The following is an 18349-nucleotide window of genomic DNA, read 5'->3' on the forward strand; positions in this document are numbered from 1 at the left end:
ACCACGGTTTTCGATTTTTCTCCAAGAAGAAAATCTTAACACTGCAAACACAATACTTTCTTAACAGGACACAATGGTCTGCTTCTAGAAATTACCAGTCACAACAAGACCCAAGCTCTCGTCACAGGCCCAATAAACAAGAACAATCAGCTCTGCTAATTGACAACCCGGGAGGGATCACAGGACCACAGGACCTTAAAGTGACTTGTGTTTGGGGCCCTTTGGGGGACAAAGCATCTAATCATCTAATCCCCAACCTGCTATGAGTATAAAGTGCACATCTTTAATCATTAACCTCTAGGCTGTGCTTGAATACTTTTTGCAAAACATTGTTCTAGACTTGGTGAGGCCCTAAATTCCATCGAAGTGTTCAATAATGAGCAGATTTTTGTCACATGGATTCCACTTACTCATTTTACTGTATAGGACTAGTGTTCCAAGAAACATACTACAGGGAATTCTAGTCTGTGGCGGTTCTTTGATCTAGCCATCTATCCACACATTCAACCATTCATACATCTAATACATGTTTATTGAGTGCCTACACTGATACTGTTCTAGTTGTTGGGAATATAGCAGCAAGCAAAACAGAATGAAACCCTGAATTCATTAAGCTTACTTCTAATGGGAGCAAATACAGAAAATAACCAACCAACATATGAAAACATTAGCTCGCTAGGGTGTCAGAAGTGCTATGGAAAATACGAAACTCAGTAAAGGGGATGGAAGGTGTCAGGGGATGGTGTAGAAGCTGCCATTGAAATAGGGTGTCCATGGAATGCCTCAGTAGAGATGACATCTGAGAAAAGACTTAAAAGAGTTGAGATAGCCAGGTGGAGAGTTGGAGGGAGAGCCATTCCGCCAGGTGCAGTGAGCAGTTCAAATGCCCTGAGGTGTCCGCAAGCCTGGCGTGTTCTAGGAATGGAGCTTGTGTGGCTGGAGCTGAAGGGGAGAGAGAGCCAAATTAAAGTAGGAGGTAGCAGGGCTAGATCAGGGGGATTAGTGCAAAAACACAGGAGTCAGATGACTGGGATCCGGACAAGAGTAGAACGCCAGGGTCACAGACAGTGGTTAGATTATGGGCATACAGGAAGGATTTTCTGATTGGTTGGATGTGGAATAATAGAGAAAAAGATGACACCAAGATTTTCGGTTTAAGCAACAGAAAGGAGGGAATTACCCTTACTATAGAGGGCAGCATGTTTGGTGTGGAAGGTCAATAGTTCAGTTGTGGACATGCTAAGTTTGCTACATCAGAGGAACCACTCCTTTCATCATTTTGTGAATCGAATATGACTATGCCACCTAAACCCAACCAGAACACTTTGAGAAAGTGAAATCACAGGCAAATCTCATTCAGGAACCTAGATGCGCAAATCCCAGGGAAATCACGAGCCCATGGAATTTAGTAATCTACTAAAAGGATACCATAGCATGACCAATTGGGTTTATTCCAAGGAATACAATTTCGTTTTAGCATTAAAACATCAATTGATGTTTTTCCATTTTAGCAGAAGAAAAAAACATGTTATGATTATTTTAGTAGATCCAGAAAAAGGTTATTTGGTAAAATTCAACACCCATTCACAATAAAAACTTCAAAACTCTAGGAATATAAAGTATCTTGATTGACCTGATTAAAGATATTCATAAGAAACTTGCAGTAAACATCATCTTTGATGGTGAATGTTGACAGACTTCTGTTTCCCATCAGAAATCACAGCAGGGATGACTGCAATCACTACTTCTAACCAAAACTGGATTGAAAGTACTAAGCAGGGGCGCCTGGGTGGCTCAGTGCATTAAGCAGCTGCCTTCAGCTCAGATCATGATCCCAGGGTCCTGGGATCGAGCCCCGCATCGGGCTCTCTGCTCAGCAGGGAGCCTGCTTCCTCCTCTCTCTCTGCCTGCCTCTCTACCTGTTTGTGATCTCTCTCTGTCAAATAAATAAATAAAATCTTTAAAAAAAAAAAAAGAAAGTACTAAGCAATGTGCAAAAAGAAATAGAAGGCATATGTCATTATTCATAACCGATAAGGTTACACATAAGTAAAACACCCAAAAGGATCTACAGGCAAACATTAGAATAAAAAGAGAGTTTGGTAATATTGCTGAATACTATATTAGCATAAAGTCAATTTTATCCCTGTACTTGCAAATAATTGGAAAATGAAATTTTAAAAAATGATTCCAGTTACATCATATAAATATGAAGTATATAAGAACAAAACCAATAAAAATGTTTTAAGCTCTCTATAAAGAAAATGAAAGTTTGACTCAGTTATTAAAGAAGAGCTAAATAAATGGAAGAACATGCATAAGTGTGGATGGGCAGACTCAAATATCGTAAGTAGGCTAACCTTCTTTATATTAGCCTTAAATTCAATTTATTTCCAATAAAAACCCAGCAGGATTTTACATGGATCTTGGCAAGCTGGTTCTCAGTCACATATGTAAACAAAAGGGCCAGGAACACCTAAAAAGTTCTTGAGGAAGAATAAAAAAGTTGGGGGGGTGTCTTGATTTATCAGATATCAAGACTTACTAAAAGCTACAGCATTAAGATAGTATAGTTTTGGCGCAAAGATAGACAAATCAAACAAAGGGCCATGAAATATTTGGGAGCTCATTCTGTTGGCTTTATTTCTACATCATATTTCTATTTTATGGTAGCTGGGATTATTTTTAAAATCCTATTTTCCAACTCTTTGCTGGTACATAGAAATAAAATTGACTTCATGTTAATTTTGCATCAAGCAGCATCACTAAATTCTTTTATGAATTCTAATATTTTCCTGACTCATTTGGATTTTTACATACACAATCCTATTAGTTATGAATAATGACCAGCCAGGAAGCATCCATTCTAGGTTTTTTGTTTGTTTGTTTGTTTGTTTGTTTTTTAAAGTAGGCTCCACACTAGGTAGGGCTCGAACTCACCACTCTGAGATCAAGACCTGAGCTGAGGTCAAGAGTGGGATGCTTAACCAACTGAGCCACACGCAGGCACCCCACATCCGTTCCATTTTAAAGATCATAGTGGATGAGAGAAAAAAGTCAGCTGCGCTTGAAAGAAGAGAAGGAAAATAGGTGTCCTATCCATACACGGAATCTTTCCAGGAAAACTTGGCTTTCTAGGATTGGTTTTTAAAAAGCGGCACAGCGTAATGTCACACTTCCGTTAGAATTGGGTTAAATGGGAAAAAAAATCAACATGAGACACCAGCACAGTGCGTGGTACGTGACTTGTGCCCAACAGATAGAAGCACTCATCACTCTACCATCGTACCTCCTGGCGCCACCCCAAGTCCCCACCTCAGGGACATTCTTTTTCTCACAAATACTCTGTGTAACACACTTAGAACTTTCCAGAGGTGAGGTCTGGTTACAAGCCTGTGTATTAATGCTTGGCTTTTTTCAACTCAAAGATGAATTTCTTAATGAAATAGTAAACAAACTTGCTTTTGACATGGTGTCAAGGGAAGTCTCTCAGTCAAGTTTCAGTGTGAAAGAGAAGCCTCCCAAATGAGAGGAATTGAGAAGTTACGGAGGATGACTTAAGAGTCATACACTTACTTAGCTACATGGTATTCAAAGTTTAAAAATATTCAGCCCTACCTTTTACGAGAATGGTTAAGGACAAAGATTCGACAAATTTTGAAATGAGTCTTAAAAATAGTAATAGGGCTCCAAAATGTACTTTTTGATCCTCATAGCCATGAATGAAGATGGTTATGTAACGTAAAGGAAAGTTCACATTGTGGTGTAGAAACAGTCCCTGTATCGCGTCCTCTGGGAGGACTTCCCTCATCACGCTCCTTCCACCTACCCCACAGACTTTGGCTTCCAGCCTGAGTTGTACCTCTTTCATAGCACATTTCACACGATGCTGACTGTCCGTTTACTTCCCTGTGTCTCTCGCTAGACTATAAACTAGTGAGATAACGTTCTATCATTTTTAAGATCCCCACAGCCTGGCATAAAGTAGGCACTCAATAAATACGGGTTGAATGAATGAATTCATTGTAATTTCACAATCAAAGAGATGGTGGGTGTTTTTTGAAATTTTTCAGAATTCTAGCATCAGCAAAATTTCATTCCTTGTGAATTTCATGATGTCTGACAAAGTATTGGAGTATAGGTATTTTTTTTCCTTTGCCTTACCCTCAGGATGAATTATAAGGAGTTCTTTTTGCAGCAGCCCTTCATTCGGTGTTATGCACACAGGTCGTACCCATTGAATGTCTACTGACAAAAGTCCAGGGGCAACGGACAAATCTGTGATCATTCAGTCTGACTCTCCTGTGGTCACCATCCCACCACCAAACCCACCAAACCCTGCTGTAGTTCGAGTGACCTTCATGGCCCAAACACTCCTTCTAAAGGTCCGTCATTATTCATACTGTTCACATACCAGTTTATGTTTGTGAGCAGAATAAATCTAAAATAGACAGCACCTGTGACCCATCTTCACATCATTCAAGCCCAATGACCATGGGTTAGCATGCTTGGAACAGGACCATATTCACTTGAAGGACAAGACTCCCATGCCCAGACCCTCCACATATGCTATGGGTTCAAGTACCATAACCACAGGATTTATGACCTAGGTCATAAATTTATGACCTAGGTCATAAATTCTGGTTTCTAAAGGAATGGATCTAGAGAATAAAAAAAAAAAATACTTACACGGTTGGTTGCATTGTTTCTCTGATTTTTCTATATGCTAGTAAGGATGCAGATCCTACTATCTGTATAATTAAAGAAACAAACAAAGAAAACTGCAGGCTTTCCACCAGAGGGTCACTGCTTGGGGGTGGGAGTTGGAGGGAGGGCACAAGGTTACAGCTTATGAAAAAAAAAATCAAATTTAGCCACTGAAGTTCCATCTCTCTTGGCACTATGAAATGTCCTCTGGCTCAGAGCCAATGATGTAGAAACTGTTCCATCCTCAAGCTGGAGAATGAGCAAATCATAAACAGAATTGATTTACATTTAGCAACAGCCTCAATTTTGTCTGTGTTGGTATGTGATCTGCATATTAATTTATTTTCAGAATGAAAAAGAATAACCATCAACAAATAATACAGAGCCCAAAACTTCTAGAAGGTGCAAAGTAGAGAAGGGACCCTGGTTATTTAGGAAGGAAAATGACACTTCAATGTATTCCATGTATTATTTAAAAAAAAATTGTTGGAATAAATAGTTGGAACCGCTTTCATTCATCGTAACATCTAAGAAACTACAAACTTTTTGTTTTTGTTTTTGTTTTTAAGTTAGAAAAGAATCCACAGCAGAAAACTTCTGAGGTAGTGTCAAGAAGTGACAAGACGAAGCGACAGCCATAGCAAAGGGTGGTTGGGTATTTGGGAAAGTGATTTCACTTGTGGGATTGACTGTCCTCATGGACTGGCAGCTTCGGTTAAAAAAAAGAATTACTGGGTTGTGTATTAAGTTTTAGACACCAGTCAGAACCTTCCCTTGGTACCTCCCACATCAGTGTAATTGCATGTGTGACAAATATTTCTGTCTTCATACATGAACCAACAGGACTGTACTTGATAGGCCCAAAGAAAAGTCTTTCTCTTCTGAGGAACTCAAGGCATGAGTTAAAGACAACCATGTAAAAATGCTTCACAAACATATCAAATATGAATGAACACCAAGACAAAGAAATATGGCCAAATAAATGTAAACATATTGATAATGAGGCCAATTGCCAAATCCTTGCCATGTACTGCTTATGTACTGCTCTGGAACCCCAAATTGAATTAAAGTTTGTTAGTAGACATCTTGTGGAGGAGGTTAGAAATCACAGAAACTAGAAGACTTCAGTGACCATCTAATATTTGAGCAACTGTATTATTTTACAGGTGAAAGAGATGGAGACCCCAGACACACTGAGTGCCTTATCTAAAGGATAGGGCTGGGCTGATGGTAAAATGAAGTTTCTGGATTGGGAACTAGTTCCGGGTCAGCCTTAATTTCCATCACATTTCAACGGAGTAGACAGCATGGCTGCCCTGAGAATGTCAGGTTTCATCAGACCCTGGTTTCACACCACCAGAAAAGCAAGCTGACATTTGAGAGGCACGAAGCGAGCAGCACATCGCCAGATTGATTTAAGTGTGATGATGGACAACAGGAATCCATCGTCATGTGAGGAATGCAGGAGGCGCCATGCTTTCTTTCTAGTTCATGCCAATACAGGTATTTTAGGCTACACTAAAGATGTAGCTTCATCGCCATAAAGAAGGGAGTGGTGTCCTATCTTGTGTAACATTCTAGCCACAGGAACCCTAAGAAGTTATTTAGTCATTATTGCCTCACCTGCGTTACGGGAAGAACAGGTAGAAGAGTGAATTAAACCAGCGAAGACTGCAACTCACCCAGCGTGACACATGGCCTCCCTAGACTGTGGCCATCTGCACACTGCCCTACCATGGCTGAGGAGAGTGAAGGGGAGGGGGTGGCACAGGAAGCTTCCACAGATTTTGAGTCCCAGAGTCAACATCAGATGTCCAGACAACCCTCACTAGACATCTTTCTGTATCACGAGGTACAGAAATTCTGAGAAGTTTTACAAATCATAATCATCTCTGTTGAAGGTCAGAGTTTCTGAAGGGGTAGGTGCTGAGGCATGAAGCCCAAACACTTGTATCTGTGTGGAAACTGATATGACACCAAATGTATCTAAAATATATGGTTTTTCTCAATCAGTTATCAGATTTCTTATCCTTGACATTCTTAGCCCCTCATGATATTGATGTGAAAATACCAAAAATGATCTCTGAGATGGATAAAAATTAGCACAAATATCTATAAATGTCATCTGGCAATCACAATAAGGAAATATTTCATTTCACCTAAAAGCCATTTTTTCTGCCAAAAAGGACTCAATCTGGGCTCAGGGCATATTTAAAAAACTATATTTTTATAATTAAGAGGCTGATAGAAAAAACAAGGAATAAAAGCATTTGACAAATAGAAGTATTCCTTTGGAACACCCAAATCCCAACTTTTAAAAGAAATAAATATAGAGCTTGTTTATGATTTTAAACATATCCAAAATAATCAACTCTCTCTTTTTGTAAAAAGACATATAAATCCTAGGCAAGAATATCTTTATTTAGAGAGTCTCCCTCAGTCTCTCCCCACTTCTCTTCTCATTACTTAGCACTAGGTTATGTTAAAATTTATCCTTAATGATGGATCCAAGCCAAGAATGTATAATCAAAGTTCTGTGACTTAGCACACTGCCTAGAGGGCTATGACAGTCTTAACAATTTACAGCTTCTGAAAGAGCCTTGCCACCCTTTCATGATTAATGGATGGGATATAGGTATTTCTTTTGGAAAAACAAGCATCAAATCCAGGATTAAAAAGAGTACCACCAGTTTTATAAACTCATTACTGAGAAAGTGACAGGTGTAGTTTCCGTCACAATGTAAGCCGTGTAGTGTCACTCTTATTATAACACACCAGCTCTTCCTAGGTTGAGCAATACAACAACGCTTCTGGAGAAAGATGGCGGAGTGGACGGCACTCTGGCCCCAAACCTGGGACTAAAATGGAGATTTATTTTTTAGTGAAGAGTGAGGATATTTTCATTGGGGATGTGTGGCCATGTAGACATGAAAGTGTTTCTAAATGGATATTTGAGGAAAATCGGAAATGCCACAGAGCCTGTTCCTGGCCCCATCCTATAAGCAGGAGTCGGCATGAGTGCACGGTGCGTATGCCGCGCGGGGCATGTGAGGGGAGGCTGAGAAGCAACAGCTCACCTGTATTCTCCAAATGTGCCATCGTCTTCCTTCATGGGCTGGATTTCAGGATCAGCATGAGCATCTTCCTTCTCTTTGACTAAAAAATTTCAAAGGGATAATATGACCTACTGATTCCTTGTTTCCCTATTCATAGTTTTCAAGAGCGCACTCTCTGAGATGTATCGCGGTGGAAAACGATTCTATACCCCACCGCTGTCCTACCCCAGCAGATGGGTTATGTGGCCCTGCATATACTTGGCTGTTTTAGTCTCTTTGAGACGAAAGACTTTGGCCCATCTATTTATTACCTATATTCACGGTTACAAATGGTTTCAGCACATCTCTTCCTTGGCGGATTGTTTTTCCCCTGGCCACTGAGTGGGAAATGGCCATGGGAAAAAATATATAAAATTTTTTTCCCATGGCCATTTGATGGGAAAATGAATGAACAAATGAATGAATTTGAACAAAACCATTAGCCATAGAGGAAAAGCAATGTTACACATCATATCAAGACTCAGCCCTGCAGTACTTCCTCTAGAAGACACCACGTACCTTCACCCTCTGCCTGTTGGTTTTAGGTGTCACACCTGGGACTTAGGTGGAGCCCAAGCAAGCAGAGTCACTAATATCTTCAGAGAACAGGTTAATTTAATCCCCAAATACCTTCTGACCCTTGACAATGTTTAGGTTCCCATTACCAAAAAAAAAAAAAAAAAAGGCATCAAAACTTGTTGGGACAGAAAGTCCAAATTTCTGGCTCTGGGATAATAGGCTTATTGCAATCTGCATGATCACTCTCACTAATTCTTTATAGTTTTGAATAATTATGCAGCATTGTAAGGCAATTTTAATCTTTCTTTTTTTCTTACCTGGATATTTGCCACCCTTGTTTCTTCTGATGAAGCAAACAATCAACAAAATTAAGATCAGGAGAGCGACAGCACACATTAGACCAATGAACCAGCCCTGAGTCGCAATATCCACCTGCCGGCTCGCCATTGCTGGAAAACAAAGCAGGGGCATCAGGGGCATGGCTTAAGGGGGAGACGAGAACTGTCATAGTCTCTTGCAGTAAAAAATTACCATAGTATATGAACTTTTTTACATTTTACACGTGGCCCCCAACTGAAATTTGCCAGTCATCAATCAGGAGTTACATAAAAACTTTGAAAAATCTTCATTAACCAAAAAAATTCAAGTACTGAAATCTGAATGCTAATACCATCAAATGCTAACAAATCCTGCTAAACACTGTGTTCACAGCAATTTTCACTATATATTCTCAATAGAAACATAGTCCCAAGTCAGATTTGAAAGTCCTGTCTACAAATAAACTGTACATAAAGTAAAATGATAAGAATGTAAGACTGATTTGAAATAGAACGGAATGTATACATCTCATGGAGTATTTTTCCTTCAAAGGAACCGCTTTTGGAGGCTAATGTATCACTGCAATGATGTTGCCATTTTTCAAAATGTTTTGGAAATCTTCTTTTAAAACAGGAAACTTTCTACCCAAGAAACCTGTCCACATCAGGTAGCCAGCCTTATTATTTTATATAGCATCTCAGTTTGTACCTAAATCATAACTTAGATTTGTTATTCATCTCATTTACAAGACTTGGTTCTAAAATATTTTTGGAAATTTCTGAAAAATCCAATTTACCCTCAAAGGATCAATATTCAATATTCAATATTGCTTTGGATCCATTTAAAAGACTTTAAAAGGTGTCTTGATCAGTGGAATCCTTATTGGGATAAATGACCAGTTTAAAGAGAAAATACTCATTCACATGTATACATAGTCATTGTCTTCATCTATTCTCTCTGAGTCAATAAATGTGAAGCCCCTTATTCAACTAGTTCCCATATGCAAATCTCCTAAGAAAAACACAGAGTAATTAGCATTTCTGGTATTATTCTAAAGTATCAATCAAATGGGACAAAGTGCAGCATCAATGGCTATTCAGACATGCCCATGAGGATTTGTTTAAATAAATTAGTATGAAACTTTTTTTTTTAAGCCTTTATTTTTTTTCTTTTGACCATGATCAGAGTAAAAGGTTTGCTTCTTTAGATTCACAAGCATGTCTATATCATGCTTTTAATTTGACTGAGTTTCTTCTGCGTGCATTTAACATGGTTGGGTTGGCTATATGTGATCTCTGGATGCAGAAACACATGGCTACATAGACCCCAGCTTCCGCCCTCCGTGGCCAATATCGCACCGCGTTGCCTTATTTTCCTCCACACAAAGCAGAGGGAGAAAAGTGAAATGCTTAAAATCAAGCATGAAGAAGGATGTGAAGAATGTGTGTGTGTGTGTGTTTAAGAAATAACACGAGAGGTGGAAATACATCCTCTGGATTATTGATCAAGGGTCAGTAGCCTTGCTCTTGATGGTCATGGGTGCCTCGTTGATTCAAGGGGTTTGAGTTGTATCCTGACGAGATGCAACCAAGGCAGGAGTTCAGGCTGTGCTCTCCGGCGCATACACACCCTGATCACGACAATGATGATAGAGATGGAAGACAGAGATTATGAGAGCTAACGTCCCGAAACTCCTACCATGTGCTGGGCACTGTGCTGAGGGCAACATCTGATTTAATCTTCACAGCAATGCTTTGAGGTGGGCAGCAGGAACAAACCCACGCCCCGGGAACAGAAAGAATTTGCCCGATGGCTGGAGTTGGACAGAGTCTGTCCGACTCCCAAGATACTATCCATTATGCTCTACCGCTCTCACAGATTCCAGAAAACAAGCCCAGAACTCAGATCTGCAGAAGTCTTTGGGAAAAACAGAAGGCTAGAGGGACTCTCATTCTGAGACAGGCAAAGGATTTTGAAAGTCCATCATCACATACTCCTTGGCAATATATTTTTCCTCCTTCAAATTTGTACATGGTCTTTGGTTGTATGCCTTTTTGCCAAAACTGAGCCAGAAAAGCATTGGGGGTAAAATAACTTTTCGTAACTTCTCATCCATAGAAGAAGGGACCTAAAGCCCAGAATGACTATGAGAGACTTCAACTCTTCCCAGGACACTCTGAAGCCACCTTAACTGCAGATACACATTCAAACCCAAGTCATGGCCACCATTGTCACGCATGTGCACACAGACACACACGCACACTGAAGCCTGTTGGGGGTTTTTCTTCTTGAATTCGGGTTTCACTGGGCAGGTACTTGTAGGATTGAGTAGCAGAGTTAAAGAGGATTTGCACTTTACTTAAACCTTTACAATAAAATGATGTTCATGTGTTTCTTGAGTAATCCATAAAGTGATAAATTAAACAAATAGAAAAATATAAAGAATACGGAAAAAGGAAATAAGCCCGAGGAATAAAATCTGCTTTGTTTCCTAGAAGTCAGTTTTAACCAGTGTTCCACCAGCACATTGCTTGCTGTCTACTGGCTAACCTGTGCTCTGTGGTCATAGGTCTCCGAAGAAATGCTTAGAATAACAGAGCAACATGGAAGGGACAGAGTGAATAAATGGCTATTGATGAAAACTCTGTTAAGTCTAAAAATTTCCTGTTGAATCAAAATAGTTATAAATGTATAGAAAGAGCAAAACATTCCCTTGGCCAAAGTTTGGAGCCAGTATTGAATTAACACTATTTGCTCCTGGAAGTCATATGTTAAGTAAGGATTTAATCAAGACTTACTCTTTTTCATGGTTATATTTATGTTTCAAAGGTGACAGTAACTGGTTGTGGCCTTGTCCTACCTCTCCATTGCTGGCACATAAGAACGGCTCGCCGGTGACGACGGCCTGCCTTGAACCAGCTGCCAGCTGCAGCCGACATTGTAGGTATAATGACACTGGAGGACAAAATTTTTCTAAAGGGTTTTCCTTCTGTCCCATAAAAGGACAAAAAATGCCACATTTGATGTCATAGATAGAATCCAATTCAAGCTTGAGCTGCAGGCTAGGTGGACACAGGAGCCTTCAGGAGTCCAGAACAGCTGGATAGACACACCGAGTGGCAAACAAAGTGGTCACTCCAACCTGTTTCCCCCAGGGCGTGGGCTCCGTGAGACCCTCGTCGGGGGAGGGGGCTGTCGTGAGAGCCTCTCCTCCAGTGTTGGAAGGCTGAGCCTCCAACTCCAGCTCCGTCACGTTCCAGCTCTGACCTGACACCTGGGTAGGAATGAACACTGCCCGCCCCGTAGGATTGTGGGACGGACCGAACAAGAGCAGCCATTGGAAACCAGTTGCCCGGTCGAGATTCGAGCTGATGAAATGCTAGTGCTGGGACTATTGTCAGCCGGCCAGCTATCAGTGGATACAACGTCTCCCTGAGCTCTTCGTATTTTGGAATGAAAAGCCATTATCGCTAACAAAAAACACCCTGTAATCCTAAGTCTGACTTGATAATTCCTCTTCTCAGTCAAACGCAGTGTTTTCCTAGAGTTCTGTCGACTTGCGGTTGTGAAAACACAAGGAACAAAATTACAGAGAAGTGGTTTTCTCTTTAAACATAATAGTTTTCACTCACAAACAGCTTAAAATGTGGTTTGATACATTACTGAGGATTACCTTTGCTTTCTTGTTTTAAAACCACTGGTGATGTAGATCTTATATATGATGCATGGCTTTAAGTGACTTTGAAAATCCTAAGTCTTGTGTCATGAAAGACACACACAAAAAGCATTTTGCCTGCAGGTTCTAGAGTGAATGCAGCATCTTCTCAAGAACGCACGGGACGACAGAATGGAAGTAAAGCAGACGGAAGAATCACAGAGTGTGCCTGTGCCATGCGCCCTTCTTCTATGTGGGGAAGCAGGGATTATTCTCCATCTCGCGAGTTAGTGTGAATATTCTTGCATCTTACATGAACAGTATCTTTATTTTAGAAACTTCAATCACTTGTCGCGTAGTATGATACCGTTCAAAGAACAAAAATTAGGCACGCAGGCAGATTTGGTGTGGTTACAGTGAGATACTTGCTTTGAACAATTTCTCATTTATTTAAGTATAATAATCTTTACGTCAGTGGTCTAACTAGACTGGCCGGGTTGTGCCCCATTATAGTCCCTTGTGACATAAAAAATTGTGACTCTATCAAAGAGTCATTCTAGCTTCAAAAGCATCTTGAAAATTACCCTAACTCCAAGAGAAAGTTTACATGGATAATGGATGTGAAAAATTGAATTACTGAAATAATGTAAGTTAAGAATCATTTCTATCTGTTTTTGTAATGGTTTTAGTCTATGCCATGATTAGAAGGTGATCAACCCGATTCTGTAATCCATTTGACATAAGAGCCAAAGACAATTAAAAACCCCAACTCCCAACCCAACTGGGCCCCACAGAAAGACCTCATGGTCCTATCCATAACCCAACTCCACTAGGCCCCGGCCTCCAGCTGGGGCTCTCTCAAACACATCTTCTGAACTCACAAAACCCAAGTCCCCTCGGCACCAACTCAAAACTTCTATGCTCCAGGCATTGGACGATTCCACTCAAAGAAGCTCTGAGAACCATTTACAATTTCTTACCTCCACTCTTTTTGTCTATGGGAATTTTGCAAAAACAACAAATTTAAATATTTTGAGGAACTGGAAGTCCCTTAACTTTTCAAGCAAGAAAAAATCTTTATATGCTAAAGACAAAATCTAGACTGCTTAGGTTTATCTTTTTAGATGGTTATAAATCTAGCCATGCCAGATAAATCAACTGAAATGAAAATGACATGAAAATGTCCTCAAAGAAAAACTGACCGGATATAGAGATTGCATATTAATTGTAGACAATCCCACTGCATTACATCTTCTTTTTTTTTTTTTTTAAAGATTTTTTATTTTTATTTATTTGACAGAGAGAGATCACAAGTAGGCAGAGAGGCAGGCAGAGAGAGAGAGGAGGAAGCAGGCTCCCTGCTGAGCAGAGAGCCCGATGCGGGACTCGATCCCAGGACCCTGAGATCATGACCTGAGCCGAAGGCAGGGGCTTAACCCACTGAGCCACCCAGGCGCCCGCATTACATCTTCTTTTTAATGCAAAGGAAACTTCTTTCTCTGCACTTTGCCTTAGATATTATTGTTTCTCTAATGATCTTTATGAAAAGAATTGTTCTACATTAAATAGTTTAAGTGAGCTATGGAAAGAATTGTTTTTTGAGGCTCAGAAGATGAATCTTTTGGTAAACTTAAATGCTTTCTTTTTTTTTTTTTTAAGATTTTATTTATTTCACAGAGAGACGAGTATGAGTGGGGGAGGGTCGGAGGGAGAAGCAGACTCCCCTGGAGCAGGGAGCCTGCCATAGGGTTCAATCACTGCAATCAGGACCTGACCCAGCTGTAGACACTTAAAGACTGAGCCACCCAGGCGCCCCACTTAAATGCTTTCAAGTTTGTCCAAGTTGTAGATACAACCTCTCCCGAGTATTCACTTTCCTAAAGGAATAGTTACTTCTAAAAATATTTATTTGCATGATAAAGGCCTGAACAGAAAGTTGGACAGCATTAAACATGTTGTCACAAACATTCATTGGCCACCCAGTTTATTCCATACGGAGATGCTGCACTGGGGAGGGGCCCCGGGTTTTCATCAACCCCTGAAAATAAAAGCTGCTCCACCTCCTGGTGGGCGTGGACAGGTACACTGGTGCTAGACTAGGGAATGCATTAAACATGGAGACGTAATGGATGCTCCCTCCAAGTGTTATTGTTCTGCAATATCTGATCAAATTCTGTTGGGTAGTACAGGTATAATGACTAGTCAGCTTAATTGCTGCTACCCCAAAGTCCAATTTGAACAGACTGTTCTTCCTTCCTACTTGTACTGACAAACACAATTTTGGCTGCCTTACTCTTATTTACATGTTGTGGGTATAGAGCAGTTTTAAGTACCAAGACATGAAAATAACCTATGCAACAGAACATAGTATGCCCTTGTTTTGAATAACAGGAACAGGAGAGACTCCCAGTGATGTATAAAACATATAGTTTGATGGTTCGGTTCACTAGAATTTTTTTTAGATAAACAGGATTCATTTAATTGGATCAAGTTATTTTTCAGAATGACCCACAGTAAAGCCTTAAAAATATTCTTACTCTTTTAAAATGCAGCCCCCAAATTAAAAACCAGGCAATGAAATTGTTTCTTACTGCCAGCCACATCATATTCAAGATAAAAGTTCACAGGCTCTGGCGCCTCCAGCTCCCAGCTGACACAGGCCCTGGTCTCCGCTGCTGTGGCAGTAAGTTTCCTGATCCCGGGATTTACGGTTTAAGATAAACACATGACAGAGGAATAAAACAAACAAGCAATCGATCTGGAGGGTCCAACACAAGAATATAAACTAAGAGGAAGTCCTCTGAGACTGTGCAAATAAAACTGAATTAGATTTATTGCCAAAATTTAGGGCTCACTCATATTTCACTTCTGTGCCAGAAAGGGTTATTTATAAAAGCAGCAACAGGATGTGAATGAATAATCAGGAATAATGATGTACAATATCCAGATCGATGAGTTCTGTGCTGTGGGTCCCAAATGATGTAAACTGTTGTCCATTAGATACAGTCACAGGAATCCTGAGCCCTCACTTACCGATGTGGGGCAGGGAGGGGAGTGGCTGAGCAATGCTGGGGGCAGAGGTAGCAGAATCTTCCTGCAAGGTCAACCCCAATACTAGGCAGCTGTTTCTTAGTTCTACTGATCAGCCCAGGGTGGGTCTTTAAAGACTTTGTGTTATGCTACTTGGACCAGTGGCTTCTGACCTGTTGTGAGTCACAGACTTCTCTAAGAGCCTGCCCGTGGGGAGTTCAGGAACTCCTGGGGAGGAACACCTGCTTTCGGGATTGTTGGATGGTTAGAACACACCAGAAGAGAAGCTGCAAAAAGACCTGTCAAATATGCTTATCAGAAACTTGAAAAGAAGAAATCAAAGAAGTGTGACCCACCCCAGAGAGTAAGATGATCTTACCTAAGTGGTTATTACAATGTCACATTCTGGAAAATTGTAGTACAACCTAAATGACTTCTTTAAGCACCAAATTAGGGACATTATGCAACACCCTAGGCCTACTACTGAGTAAAGGTGACACCTATAGCCAATAAAGGACATTACTTGGATCTCTGAGGCTGACCATTCTCTCAACCTTCTCACAATGGTCTCAACTAAAAATGACCTATTTACAGATATGTTAACTTGGGTAGTCACAAAAACAAGATCAGTGTATTATCCCAGAGAAAATGTCCTCAGATAGTAAATCAGGTTTCCAAGGGCTGACTTACTCTAAGATTAAATTCCCAATTATGTTATAGATTTTGGAAGCTAAAGGTCTCTCCTGGAATTAACTTAATGAAATAGAATTTCTTAGGATCAGAAAGAGAGGTACAGATGGTCACCGACTTAACGATCATTCGACTTTAGATTTTTTGACTTTACAATGGCGTGAAAGCAGGAAGTGTTCAGTAGAAACCACACTGTGAAATCTGATCTCTTTTGGGTTTAGTGGATTTGTGGGATGAGACTCTCACGATGCTGGGTGGGGAGCCAGCCACCGCTCCCCTCAGCCATGTGATCCCGAGAATGAACAACCTGTACGCTCACAACCAGCCCGTACCCATACAACATTCTGTTTGCACTTTCAGTGCAGTATTCAATGAATTACATGGGAAAATTAACATTTCCTTATCAAATAGGCTTTGTGTTAGATGTTTTTGTCCAACTGTAGGCTAATGTAAGTGTTCTGAGGTAGGCTGTAAGGTAGGCTGTAAGGTAGGCTGGGCTAAGCCAGTTTCGGTAAGTTAGATGTACTGAATGCATTTACTACTCGAGTATTTTTGACTAATATGGGTTTATGGGGATGTAACCCTGTCATAGGCTGAGTAAGTTCTGGGCACCTGGGTGGCTCAGTTAGGCATCTGACTTCGGCTCAGGTCATGATTCTTGGATCGAGCCCCACATCGGGCTCCCTGCTCAGCAGGGAGTCTGCTTCTCCCTCTCCCTCTGCTGCTCCCCCTTCTCATGCTCACTTGCTCTCTCAAATAAATTCTTTAAAAAAAAAAAAAAGTTGAGTGAGTTCTATTAAAGAAATGAAATGATGCACTTGACCTCAGGTACCCCCCTGTGCGAAGGGTGGGAAAAAGCAGAGAGCGAAGCTGATTATGGAATTATGTAGGGTCCTTTTCTGTGGACCTATTTGATTTTATCACCTGAGGTTTTCCTCTTAAAGCAGTACATAATGAGAGGAATATGATCAGTCAAAAGAGACAGTAAATACAAACACATACGTAAAACATCAGTGGTAAAGATCCCAGGCAAAACATACATTTTCTTTTAAGAAATTCTGGAATCATAAAGCTGAGGAATTTGTCTTGGTGTATTGATGGGAGATGTCAAGGCAGAAGCACAGGGAGATACTTCCAACGGAAGAGCATTTAGCTTATTCCTAAAGCCAGCCAGAGAAGAGATCATACTTTTATCACAGAGAATTCCAGTGTTCCTTGTTTTACCCTCCACTCATCCACTTTCTGGACGTGCCAGCCAAGGGACTATGAATGTCGTTTCTCACTGGGGCTTTCTGCAAAAGCTGCCTCTCATCTCTCTCCTTACTCTAAGTCTTTCTTTGTAGATCCCGTCCGTGTAGCTACCTGCATTTTAGCTTCCTGAACTAAGTATGTGATCCTATCTCTCCATGTTTGAAACATGGATGGCTCGCTTCTGCCCACAGGTAAACACTCTTTCCTTAGCAAGACATTCGTGGTCCTTAATGATCATTCACATCTGGCTTCACCTTCCTCTTTGGTCACATCTCTGGGTAAAACTGAAACATCCTGTGGATTTTCAAAGCCCATGCCTTTGCTTATGCCTCTTACCAAGAATTTAGGCACCTCAGTCCCCTGACTCATCTGTCCAAATTTATCTATTAAGGGCCAGTTCAATATTACTATTTACGTGAAATTTTTCGTGATTCTTTTGGGCAAAACAAACAGTTCAACTCTTCTATGCTTAGATAAAATATTGTTCAAATTACTAGTTTAGCTTCTATTTTTACTCTTCTTTTTATTTATGTATTTGAGAGAGAGCAAGAGAGGGTGAGTGGGGGGAGGGGCAGAGCAAGATCAGCCAGCCTGACATGGGTCTCGATCCCACAACCCATGAGATCACAACCTGAGCCAAAACCAAGACTTGGTTGCTCCACCAACTGAGCCATCCAGGTGCCCCTATTTTTACTCTTTATTTTACTATTTATTTTTAATGTGTTGGTCTCAGCGGTCCCATTTTAAGCATATCAAAGACAAGGTCTGTCTTACTGTCCTGGTACACAGTGCCTTAAAAAGGCTGGTGCATTTTATGGGGTAGATAGACCTTAGCTGTTGAACTGATGGAATTTGTTATAGTCATTTTGTTGCTGTTGTTCTGGCCAAACTTAAAACTTGATTTTTGTTTACATCTTCTTCAGCTGTTCCTTGTTTCTTGACTGCATCGGTAGCGGTGGGACAACTCTGGTGTGGTAATTACACACGGAGACGGTTCTTCACCAGCCCCTCAGTGCCCAGCTCTGCTCTGTCCTTGACCTGTTAGTCTCTCCCTATTCCTGTACCCCAACTGGTCACCTCCCAA

The 18349-nt window shown here is 40.6% G+C and overlaps 1 protein-coding gene across 20 annotated transcripts in view; it reads right to left on the bottom strand.

Moving 5' to 3' along the window:
* The window catches only part of NRCAM (neuronal cell adhesion molecule), a 266933-nt gene that overhangs the window by 3770 nt on the left and 244814 nt on the right, over positions 1–18349 (bottom strand). For all 20 annotated transcript variants that reach the window (XM_059397053.1, XM_059397071.1, XM_059397068.1 and 17 more), the window contains 2 exons: positions 8639–8770; positions 7785–7863 (listed from right to left, as the gene is read on the bottom strand). In XM_059397053.1, the coding sequence (XP_059253036.1) occupies positions 7785–7863; positions 8639–8770 (211 nt within the window). The remainder of the gene's footprint in view (positions 1–7784; positions 7864–8638; positions 8771–18349) is intronic.

Source organism: Mustela nigripes, chromosome 4 (assembly GCF_022355385.1).
Source record: "Mustela nigripes isolate SB6536 chromosome 4, MUSNIG.SB6536, whole genome shotgun sequence".
NCBI lineage: Eukaryota > Metazoa > Chordata > Mammalia > Carnivora > Mustelidae > Mustela > Mustela nigripes.